We start from the raw sequence: 12215 nt of genomic DNA, 5'->3' as shown, positions 1-12215 counted from the left end.
TTCAAAAAATTTTCATTTTGAAAAAAAACAACATAGAACATTTTTCGAATTTGGACAAGAAATGATTGTCATACGTGAAATATTTGATGGTGCACATGAATTATTTGAAAATGAATTGGAACGTGCATTCGAATTTGGTTGTCCAACTATTGTGATCGAACCATGTCGTTTAGGTGAAGAAACAGCACGTTGGATTTGGTTTGGTGAATATCTAACAAGATATTCAATAATAACCGGTATTGGTTCAATTATTACCGGATTATTATGGCCGAATAGGATTTTTATTCAATCAACATTAATTGGTACTGCATTGTTAGCACATGGTATTCATTTAGTTTCATGGCAACAGGATATTTGTTCACAATATCGTGTTGAATCTAATCCTGAACAATATCTTAAATTATTGGCTTCACAACAATCGCAAGAACAGACAAAATTTCCCGAAATAGATGCTGTATCATTGGTTACATCAACACAGGAATTTTCGCCTGGTAATGATTCTGATAGTGGATCATCGGATGACAAAAAGAAACAACAACAGCAACAACAATCACCACAATCATCCGATCCGTCATCATCATCATCAGTGAAACAAAATCGTTATCGTCCAACAAATCCATATGAAATGATTTTATCAACATCAGCACGAAGACAACGATCACCAGTTGTATTATGTCGTCGAACTAATATCGATTTACGACGTTCAAATTGGATCAATGCAGCCGTATCTCTGTTGGCTATTGCATTTTCATTTATTCGTTTAGTTAGATCATCGATTTTTCATCATCATCATCATAATAATATAGTTAACCATTCAACAAAATCATTATTGATGAATCAAAATTTTCATCATCAATCGTGGTCATCATTTTTGAAAACTTTGATCTAATCTAAATTGAAAGTTGTAAAAATGTCAAGCATGGCCGCGACAAAAAAATAAACAAATTACGAAAGAAAAGGGAGAGAAGATTTTTAGAAATGTGAAAAAAAAAGTTGAAAACTTTTCAAATCACCTTATATAATTCAATTCATTCATTCGATGATGATGATTGTAATGTGTCTATTAATTTACATGAAAATTTTATTTTTTTTCAAATATCATTTATATATTTTTTAATACTTTTAAGCAGTTACAGGTTGGTTTTTTTAGATACAAAAAAAAAAAAAAAAATATTTTTATTCACACTTTCCATTTTCACACAAACAGTTAACAATATTGTGTGTGAATGTTTGTTATAAGAAAAATAATAATTATTATTATTTCTTACTAAATCATTCAATCATTCATTCAAGTTTATAAAAAATAAGAGAAATGATTATATTACCAAATCAACTTTAATAGATAATTGATTCATTTGTAATTGAAATTTTAGTTTTAAAATTTTCATTTCTGATTGATTATCATTATTATTATTCCATCGTTGATAACCATTTGGAATTGATGATAAAAATGTAACCAACTGTTGTTGATCACGTATCCATTTGATTTCTTTACCGGTTAATAATTCTGGTTATAATGTTGTTGTTGATTCTAATCCACCGGTGATAATTGTATCCGTATCAATATATTGATCAATCCAACAAACAATTGCAACAGTATTCGGGTCAATTTTTGAATAATCCTGGATATTGAATTCGATAATTTTTTCAATATTTTCTGTTAATAATGAATTAATATCATTCATAGATTTATTTTTATCCATTAATATTGAACAATTCATTGAAATATCCAAAATATCTTTAGCTTCATCAACCAATGACCAGCAATTATATTCCCAAAGTGAACGACGATCAAATTGCCAATCAACCTGTCGACGAGCATTCATTATTAATGAATCATATTCAAGTAAATTGAATTCAATTCGGTTATTATTGATTTTAGCAAAACAAACAGGTGCCATACATTTCCATAAATGTTCAAAACGAACAATTAAACATCGTAGAATAATTCGCTGAGGTAAAAAAAATTCCGGACCAATTTGATGATTTCGTATGAATTGTTGTTGACAATGTATTTGGCGAAATATTTCCAATGATGATAATATTGATGATTGATTACGAAAATGTAAATCACTTATTATGGCATACGATTGTTGATATGTTAATGGAGGTTTTTGTCGAAAACTTTTATGCGAACAAAGAATAATTTTCTGATCATTTTTCGAACAAAATTTTCGAAAAAATCTAAAGGAATTCCTATCATTACATATGATCCAAACATGTTCGACTTGTGGATGACGACTACATATAAATGGCAGGATACTTTCATCACCAAAATAGATTAAATTTATTAGTTGATTTTTGTTGTTGTTGATTGACATTAGTTTATTATTCAAACAATTCCAATATTGTTGATAACGGTAATTATTATTGATCCATTTTAATCTTGTTCGTGATAAATGTGAATGTAAACCACATGTACAATGCCATGATTCCGATTCGATTACATCATTATCGATTGGTTGCTCAATCGATTCATTTTGATCAGGTAAATCAAACCAAAATGATACTTGATCATGATAACAATCAATAATTAATGTTTGATTTTGATTAATTTGATTATGATTAAATTCATTTAATTGTCGTTCATGATCGAATGCAAATGCCGGTAGATAATAAATGGTTTGTATCCAATGTTCACGCCATGCACATTTATGTTCATTATCAAATCCACGTGTCCAATATGGACCACAAGACAGACATATTTCACCATCCGAATCAAGATCAATATCCCACCATGCAAATATCATCATCGGTTTATTAAATAAACGTTTCAAATGAATTTCAATACGTTTATGATCACGATGTTTTAGCGTTGTTAATCGATTGAATTCAAATTCAAAAATAATCATAGGATCAGAAAGAATTTCAAAATCAATATTTGGCTGAAGTCTATTCAATTGAATATCATGTAATAAATGTGATCCAAAACAATTTCGAATTGATAATGGTGTTTGTATTGGTTCAATATCATCCGAAATATGATAAGATTTTCGAAATTGATGATAATAAAATAGACTATCAGATTGAACAAGTTGAATCCAAATTCTTGCACGTGTCGGTACATACAGACAATGATCCGGATCAACAAGTTTACGTTGAATAATATCACGATAAATTGATAGACAACCTTCACCAATCAATTCAGTATCCAATAATTCAGCAACCAAAAGATTTGGTTGAAAATTTTCGGGTAATTTTAATTGTTCTGAACATTTATTGATTACATTAATTTTAGATGACATAGAATTATCATCAATAATTTTTCTAGAACATTTAGCCATTGGTTCGAAACGTTCACATGCAATAACATTATCAGCATCAGCATTAACAGCCATCATACTAAGTAATCCAGTACCGGATCCAATATCCAAAACATTAATCGATTTTTTGGAATCTATTGATCGAAGTTTTTTGATTGATCGACAAATTGCTTGATAATAAAGTTCATTTCGTTCTTGATCATGTACCATATCATCGAATGATGAACGAGCAATATCCTGATAATGATCGAATAGTGGATCAATATCATCATCATTATCATCATGGCTAAAATGATGATCAACAAAATCATCATCACTATTGATTTGATCCATCAATCTAAATTTTGAAAAAACAAAACAAAATTGAAATAATTTTGAATCAAAAAAAAAAAACCATGTGTTTCAAAAAAAATATTGTTCATAGATTTTGTAACTCGAAAAAAAATCATGTGATTTTATTTTGAAAAAAAAAATATTCAAACCACAAAACTTAAATAAATCATGAAAATTTTACATTTAAAAAATCAGATTATTTTTTGGAATCAAAAATGGCCCAAAATAACATCGAAATTTTTGATTCAAAATTTCATCACAACAACAACAACAGCAGCAGCAGCAAAATCATCACCATCGACCGAAACAAAACCAACAAAAGATGCAATGAAAAATCGTGAACATATTAATATCGGTACAATTGGTCATGTTGATCATGGAAAAACAACATTAACATCAGCATTAACAAAAATATCGGCTATGAATGGTTATTCAAAATTTCGTGATTTTGATTCAATTGATAAAGCACCGGAAGAACAATTACGTGGTGTTACTATTAATGCTAGTCATGTTGAATATTTTACCCGAAATCGTCATTATGCACATACTGATTGTCCTGGTCATCAGGATTATGTTAAAAATATGATATGTGGTACATCACAAATGGATGGTGCAATTTTGGTTGTTGCCGCTTCCGAAGGTCCAATGCCACAAACACGTGAACATCTTATGTTAAGTAAACAGATTGGTATTGAAAAAATTATTGTCTATGCAAATAAATGTGATATTGTTGATGATGAAATACGTGAATTAGTTGAAATTGAAGTACGTGATCTATTGAATGAAATTGGTTTTGATGGTGATCATAGTCCATTTATATTTGGTTCAGCATTAAAAGCATTGAATGAAACCGAGACAAGTGAATTAGGTGGTAAATCGATTGAAAAATTATTGAATACATTAGATTCCTATATTGAAGCACCAAAACGTGATCTAGATTCACCATTTTCAATGTCAATCGAATCATCAATGTCTATACAAGGTCGTGGTACGGTTGTCATCGGTACAGTTTTAACTGGTTCATTACAAAAAGGTGATCAAGCTGAAATTCTTGGTTGGAGTAAACAATATAAAACTGTTGTCAGTGATATTCATATGTTTGGTCGACCATATCAACATTGTCAAGCTGGTGATCATGTTGGTCTATTATGTCGTGGTATAAAACAATCACAATTAGAACGTGGTATGCTTATTGCAAAACCATCAACAATAACATTGGAAAATCATTTTATTGCCGATTTATATTTACGTTCTACGGAAGAAGGTGGCCGTAATAAACCAATATCAAATAAATTTATACAGCAAATATTTTCACAAACATGGTCAGGTGGTGCACGTTTAGATGTACCAGAAGAATCTGGTGGTCTATTAATGCCTGGTGATCATGGTCGTTGTCTGATTACATTACAATATGGTATGCCATTAAAATTAGGACAAAAATTTACTATTCGTGAACATAATAAAACAATTGCATCCGGTATAATTGTTCAATTATTACCACGATTATCATTTGATTTGGTTAAAAATCTTGGAAATTTAATATTACCACCATCAAACGAAATTGATAAAAAAAAAATAATTTAGATTATTGTTAATGGTTTTTTTTTATAAAAATAAAACATAATGTATAATAAAAATAAAATTACAATTTTGTTGTTGTTGTTGTTAATATTCTTCTTCTTCCGACATAAGATTAGCATAAGAATTATTATAATTTGTATTCGATATAATTGGTGATATTGGTGGTTTTGTCCATACAATTGAACTAGTACGATTACGATAACGTGGTATAACGGGTAAACCGATTACATCCAAATCGATTTGAACATTATTATTTTCTTTGAAACTATATGAATATAAACGATTAGCTTGTTCATCCAATTGTTTACCATTTTGACAATATTGTTGTCGTAAATCCATCAATAATGAACGACCAGCTGCCCATTTAGGTATACGTTTATCTTTACGTTGTTCCATTATTTTTTCCTGTTCTTCTTCATCTTCTGAATCAATATATTTTGATATATCATATGTTGATATTAATGATTCTTCTAATTTTGGTGGTGGTGTCATTGGATATTGATGTGTTTGATTATTATTATTATTATTATTATTGGTTACATTTGTCATCATCATTGTTGTTGACATAAATGTTGGTTTTTGTGGTGTCATTCTTTTATCTTGTTCAATTATTTTCAATATTGTTTTATTTAATGTTGATGATGATGGTGGTGGTAGTTTATTCATCATTTCCGTATAATTCATCATTGATGATGATGGTTGTTGTGTTTCAATCGGAATCGAAGATTGATTATTTGTTGAATTAATTATAATTTGTGTTACATCAACAAATTTATCATCAACACCATCATCATCATCATTGAAATTATTTATCGATTTTATCGGTGAAATATTTACTGTTGTTGTTGTAATATTTTTCATACCATTATTATTATTATTGGTAATTTTATCATTAACAAAAGGATTATCGTTACGTTCAGCATTTTTTTCAATATTAGCCATTTTTTTCATTTGTCCAATTGCCTGTCGTATTGTTTTTGTTTTGGATGTTTGTTCTTTGTTTGTAATAATTGTTTTCTTCAAACTTGCATTATTATTATTAATAGGTATTGATGATTTGGTTGTTGATTTTTTTGCCGATGATAAATTATTTAATGTTATCATTTTTGCATTCAATTTACGAATCGGTGTAAGACATTGTCCAACAATATTACTATTATTATTATTATTAGCACCAGTAATCAATAAAAATGCTCCCAATTTTTTCCCGGTTTGTTTCGATGGTGTTAAATTTGTATTAAATTGTTGTTGCTGTTCTTGTTTTTGTTGATTAGCTTTTAAACGATTTTTACTATCCATTGATCGTTGTCTTAATTGTTGTTGCCGTTGTTCTAATAACATTTTACGATTTTCAGCTGCTTTTTCTAATTTTTTTGCTGATCGTACACGAATTTCTTCCGGACGTTGTTTCGATACTGGTGGTGTTGCCAGAATATCATATGAACATTGTCCACAACCAACAGCTTTTCGTAAATTGATATTTTTTGCACTAGGTGTTCCTAATGCAGCAGCAGCAGCAGCAGCAACAGGTTTTTGTTGTTTTTTAATCGAATCATTTTGTTGTTGTTGTTGTTTTTTAGCATTGCTATTGTTGTTTGTTGTTGTTGTCATTTTAGCTGTACGTTTTCCGGTTGGTGTTGTTAATTTTGAAATATTCTGCTGATTTTGTTTTGCTTTATTCTGTTTGTTGTTGCTGATACTATTGTTGACAATATCTTTATCTTTATTACCAGCATTTTTACGTGAAATCGATGAATTTATTTTTGATTTTGCTTTAGTTGTCGAAGTATTATTATTGGTTGTCATTGTTTTGTTAGTTGTAGTCGACATTTTGCTTTGTTGTTGTTGTTGTTGTTGTTCCATTTCACGTTTCACTTGAGCACGTGTTCGTTTAAATATTGGTGAATTATTCTTTTTGACAGTATTATCTTCTTCTTCTTTGATTGTTGTTTCAATTGAACATTGTTTTGAAATTAATGATGTTTGTTCCTCTTGTTGTTTCTTTTCAATCAGTATTGTTTGATTAGTATTTGCAATATTTTGATCATTTTCTTTATTATTACTGGATACAAGTTTTTTCATTTTTGTTGATGTTCGTAAATTTTTTATACGTTTTCGATTCGATGATTTTTGTTCTTTAATTTTTCGTACATTTGTACTTGATGGTGTTTGTTGATATTTACGTTTATTACCACCAATCGATTTTTGTGGTGAATCAAAAACCGGTGTTGAAAGATTTGGATTAATTTTCAAAACCCTATGATTGATTTTGAAAGAAAAATAAAATTATTTTTTACCCGAAAAAAAAAACATACAAAAACACTTACTTTTTCGGTATTTCAAGCATATTGATCATTAATTTTAATGTTCCCAAAATTTCACAATTCAAATCAATCATTTCATTATGATAATTTTCCAATATTTTATGATCGTTAACAGTTGAAATATTATAACGAATCAATTCCTGAGTAAATGATACATTTTGTTGTCGATGAGTATTCGATATAAGATGAAATACATTTCCATTATAATCATCATCACCATCATCATTATCATTAGGATGTACAACATTATCATCAACACCACTTTGTTGTTGATCATCATCATCACAAATCATATTATTCGATTTGCTGTTGTGGTCGTTTTTGATGTTATTATTGTTAATAGCCATAATCCATTCAAGATTTAGATTCTATAAATACACAAATGGAAAAGATGAAATCAATCAATCAATTGATTGATTTTTTTTTTTTGGTTGAGAAAAAGAACTTGAGCAAAAACACAAAATTCGCGTGAAGAAAAAAAAAAATTCGCTTGAACAAAAAAAATTTACGCGCTTTTTAAAATGTGTTTAACACTCAACACTCACACAAACATAATGCGCAAGTTAACCGTTTTTTTTCGGGGCGGAGCCAAAAAAAAAACCAAGAAAATATGATGAAGGAGAACTTTCATGGTATGAAAAAAAAATGCGCATGCTTGAACAATGAATGGAATTGAATTTTGTTGACTTGTTTGGGTCATTTTTATATGGATCTTTTTGATTTTTTTAAATAAACAAAATGCTTACAGAATGGGTAATTCGTTAGCGTAAATAAATCAATCAAATTTTTAGAAAAATTGTTAACAATCACATAGCGCATATCATGTTACAAGCAACATATATTCCTATAGGAATTTCAAAAATTCAAAATTTTTAATGATAACAAACATAGATTAAACATAAACAAATCAATCGATAACTCGATGATCAATGAATCGAAGGTCACAGAATATAAACAATCAAACAGATAAAAATGTTTATATTTTATGAATTTGTTTTACATTTATAAATAAGAAAATTCCATGGAAGAAAAAGAAAAAAAATATGGCTCGAATGTCGTTAATTTTTGTTTTGTTTGGTTTGGTAATATGTTTGGAGAAAATTGTTTCAAACAGAGAATGTAAAAAAGAGCTCAAACAGCAAAAAAAAAATTAATTTCGTTTGATATCGATCAAAAATGTTCGTATTTGCATCGGTGAAAGATGAATATCGAAATTTTCACCTTCAATTTTTGGATCATCCAACAATAATGATGATTGTTGTTGTTGTCGTTGTTCTAATGGTCGATTATAACGATAATGCAGACGATTTTTAAGCGATGATATTGGTTGATTTGCACCCAATGTTAATTCTTCAACAGCAATTATTTCAAATGATTTAAATAAATGTCTTAATGACAATTTAACTGGTTTACTTAATTCAGTATCTTCATTCGATTGATAAAAATGTTCAAGACGTAAAAGATAACGTTTTGAATGCCATTGTTCTAATGTAAGAAGATGAACATTTGATGGTAGATCATTATTTAATCCAATATATTGATTTGATTGTTTTTCGGCTTGTTTGTTCGATTCGATCGATGTAAAACTAATAATAGGTTCCATAAACATTTGTTGTGCTAATGGACGATGTTCGGATGCTGATTGTTTGATTGAATTTAAAAGTAATAAATGTTTACCACGTATAACTAAACCATGACCATCAACACCTGGTTCATTTAATGCTTCACCAACACCAAAATAATCATCATGTAATAAACGACGATGTATCATTATATCAATTGAACCATTAATTTGTTCAGGTGATAATGAACCACCTTGTGATCGATCAGTCATTATTGTCATTTGTAATGATTGTTTTTCATCACGTATTGCAATACGTGAATTTACTGGATAATAATTACCCGATATTGGTTCTTGAACATTATATTTCCATGATGGACGATAATTCCAACGTCTACGTAACATTTGTCGTCCATTTGCATCCGTATAAAATGTTTCATCATTTTCTAAATCTGTTTTATAACGTACAACGATTTCTTTACCAATTTGATCATTAACCGGTATTGGTCCAACAACAAAATCAAATTCAACATTATCATTATATTTATCCATTCGTATGATTTGACCAACAAATGATGAATCAAATTGTTGATGAACTTCTTGTACAATATGATATTTTCGATCAATAAAAAATGTTGATTTAATTTTATTTGTAACTGGAAATGTTTTCTGTTCATTTGGACGAAAAATATATGCACCTGAATGACGACCAGTACCACCAGCACCATGATATAAACGAAATTCATTTGAAATCGATATTGATTGATGTAATTTATCAATGAATATTCTTGATATAGTTCCATTTGAATAAAATTCAACAATAAGATTTTTTGTTAAAACCTGCCATTTTGATTTATCATCATTATCATCAGGATTTTCACCTTTAATTTCAATGGCTGAATTTGGTTGTTCATTTTTATCAACATACATATACATTGTTGTTATACCAAGTGGTTCAATAACAGGTACACGGAATACTAATTCTTTAGTAGCAACGCTTTTACGACCAGGAATTTTTTGTACAAATTCTGGTATCGGTACCAGAACCGATGGCACTGATTGATTATTTTGATCTTGAATTCGATAATAATAACCATTTTTAATTGGTAAACGTACAGTATGATTAATTAAACGATGACCAAGTGGATTATATAAATAAATTTTACGTGATTCACCCATTTCGGTTGTTGGACATGAACTTATATTTAAATATGGACAAAATTCATGTTCAGATGTTGATGATTTTGGTAATAATTTTTTATATGATTCATTAATTATATGACGACATTGTAACATTGCTGAATCTAACATTTTTGCATAATTAAATGCAACATGTTGTTTTTCCGTACCGGTTACAGCATCATGATGTTGCATAACACCCATAGCTTCACGCATTTTAGTTAAATTCATTTCAAATTGACCATTATTATCAGCAAGAACATCTAATTGTTTACATGCTTGTAATAGATTATTACCAATACGTTCCATACGTTTAATAGCTGGTCTACTGGTAAAATAACCAGTCCAATATGCATGTTCATCCGAAGCGTATGGAAAAAAATCATCCGTTTTTGTTGTCCATGTACGATTTTGTTCATATAATGCATGTGCATAACATGATGGTGTTGAATAAAATGCCCGTACACCTTTACCAGCTTTATTAACAGCATTAATTAATTTATCTAAATTTTTAAACCATGTATGTGCATCTGTATATTGAAAATCAGTACCCATTGGAAACATAAAATGATTTGTTGCATAAAATTGACCAAAATATTTTGCTTTTTCAACAAAACGTCGAATTTTATCCGGTACATTATATTCTTCTGATTCAGGATTATCAACAACAGCATCTTCAGGTCCATTTGTTATATCCCAATTAAATTCAATTGGTCCATAACCACTGAACATCATACCGGTAAATAAATCACCAATTTCACCAAGATCATCTGATCCTTGCCATACATGTTCTAATGTACGATTTGTCATACGATTTTCACGATCTTGATAATCTTGCCGGGCAAAAAATAATGCATCATAACCCATTTGTGCATAAAGATTAGCCATTTCTTTTGAATGACCAAATGGATCAATTTGCCATGTTACTTTTGGATGACCACATCGACCAAATGTATCATTCAATTGTCGTAAACCCCATGTTGATTGATCGATTAATGAATTATAATGTGTTGCTGCTTCATCGGGCATCGACCAACCACCATTTATAAATTCTAATTGTCCAGTACGAACTAATTCTTTAACAATCATACGTTGTTCTTCATTTTGTTCTTGCCACCATTTCCAAAAAAATGCTATTTCAACATAAATAAAACGTCGATCTTTATTTCGTATTAATTCTTCAATCATTGTATCCAATATATATTGTACACCGGCACGTTGAATATCATTTTTTAGGCCATAATAATATTGTTCAACAGTTTTTAACCAACCAACATCATCATGTGTATGTGCAACCAAATGTACATTAATATCATCTTTGCTCCATTTCGGGCATTGTGTATAATCACATTGTTCGGGTAGATTTTCCACTTTGATTACAACCGTTCGTGATTGTTGAATGAATAATTGTATCACCACCAATATTGGCCATAGAAACAGATAGCGATTCATGTTTGTTTTTCACAGCAACATTGACAAAATTCACAAATCAAAAGAAGAAAAAAAAAAGAAGAAAAAACTTGATTAAAATCCATTGAAAATATGCTAACAATTTATAGGATTTTTCAAAAAAAAAAAGTTTTTGTAAGTCATTAATTAAATAAAATAGATAAAATCAAAATCAATCAATAATCATACCATAACAACAAACAACAACATCTTCAAAGAGGCATTCAAGATAATGGTGCCAAGCATGCAGGTAAAAGCATGTAGCTAAAATTGATGATGATCAGCACAAAGTATGATTATTGAGAAGAAAAAAAAAGGTTTTTTGGCTTACCATTCAAGATCGATTACATTATCTCGAAGATAACAGAACAAAAAATAAATATCAAATTCATCTGACAAAAAAACAAACAATTGAGAACAAATGATAACATAATCAAATTTTTTTTTTTTTTTTAAATTATTAAAAAACAAACATTTTTTAATGATTTTTTATTGACTCTGTACTTTTATATAGTCATTATTATG

At 29.0% G+C, this 12215-nt stretch overlaps 5 protein-coding genes across 7 annotated transcripts in view; 2 read left to right on the top strand and 3 right to left on the bottom strand.

Moving 5' to 3' along the window:
• The window catches only part of Pmi (Transmembrane protein Pmi), a 41676-nt gene extending 40343 nt beyond the window's left edge, over window positions 1–1333 (top strand). For both annotated transcript variants that reach the window (XM_075823182.1, XM_075823181.1), the window contains exon 3: window positions 37–1333. In XM_075823182.1, coding sequence (XP_075679297.1) covers window positions 37–889 — 853 coding nt within the window. In that variant the 3' untranslated portion in view covers window positions 890–1333. The remainder of the gene's footprint in view (window positions 1–36) is intronic.
• Window positions 1283–3675, bottom strand: Art7 (arginine methyltransferase 7). The gene has a single exon (XM_027346861.2). It carries the CDS (start codon window positions 3594–3596, stop codon window positions 1512–1514), a length of 2085 nt encoding a protein of 694 aa, XP_027202662.2. The 5' UTR covers window positions 3597–3675; the 3' UTR covers window positions 1283–1511.
• Window positions 3676–3689: 14 nt separating this feature from the next.
• On the top strand, window positions 3690–5265 carry LOC113796572 (elongation factor Tu-like). Its single transcript, XM_027346872.2, has one exon. It carries the CDS (start codon window positions 3765–3767, stop codon window positions 5178–5180), a length of 1416 nt encoding a protein of 471 aa, XP_027202673.2. The 5' UTR covers window positions 3690–3764; the 3' UTR covers window positions 5181–5265.
• Window positions 5008–8007, bottom strand: LOC113796535 (uncharacterized). Of its 2 annotated transcripts, XM_075823147.1 has the most exons (3): window positions 7505–8007; window positions 5243–7434; window positions 5008–5123 (listed from the first exon to the last, which is right to left on the bottom strand). In XM_075823147.1, the coding sequence occupies exons 1-2, from the start codon at window positions 7846–7848 to the stop codon at window positions 5262–5264; spliced, it is 2517 nt and encodes an 838-aa protein (XP_075679262.1). In that variant the 5' UTR covers window positions 7849–8007; the 3' UTR covers window positions 5008–5123; window positions 5243–5261. The 2 variants fall into 2 exon arrangements, with proteins under 2 accessions (XP_075679262.1, XP_075679261.1); XM_075823146.1 differs by having other exon boundaries at window positions 5106–7434.
• Window positions 8008–8354: 347 nt separating this feature from the next.
• On the bottom strand, window positions 8355–11777 carry LOC113796561 (lysosomal alpha-mannosidase-like). The gene has a single exon (XM_027346858.2). It carries the CDS (start codon window positions 11691–11693, stop codon window positions 8652–8654), a length of 3042 nt encoding a protein of 1013 aa, XP_027202659.2. The 5' UTR covers window positions 11694–11777; the 3' UTR covers window positions 8355–8651.
• Between the last annotated feature and the right edge of the window lie 438 nt (window positions 11778–12215).

Source organism: Dermatophagoides pteronyssinus, unplaced genomic scaffold (assembly GCF_027571235.1).
Source record: "Dermatophagoides pteronyssinus isolate colony J.1.1.1.1 unplaced genomic scaffold, Derpt_VIB-CSIC_2022.12 sq0024, whole genome shotgun sequence".
Taxonomy (NCBI): Eukaryota; Metazoa; Arthropoda; class Arachnida; order Sarcoptiformes; family Pyroglyphidae; genus Dermatophagoides; species Dermatophagoides pteronyssinus.
The sequence above is the reverse complement of the archived record's forward strand: the minus strand, read 5'-3'. Positions and strand labels throughout refer to the sequence as shown.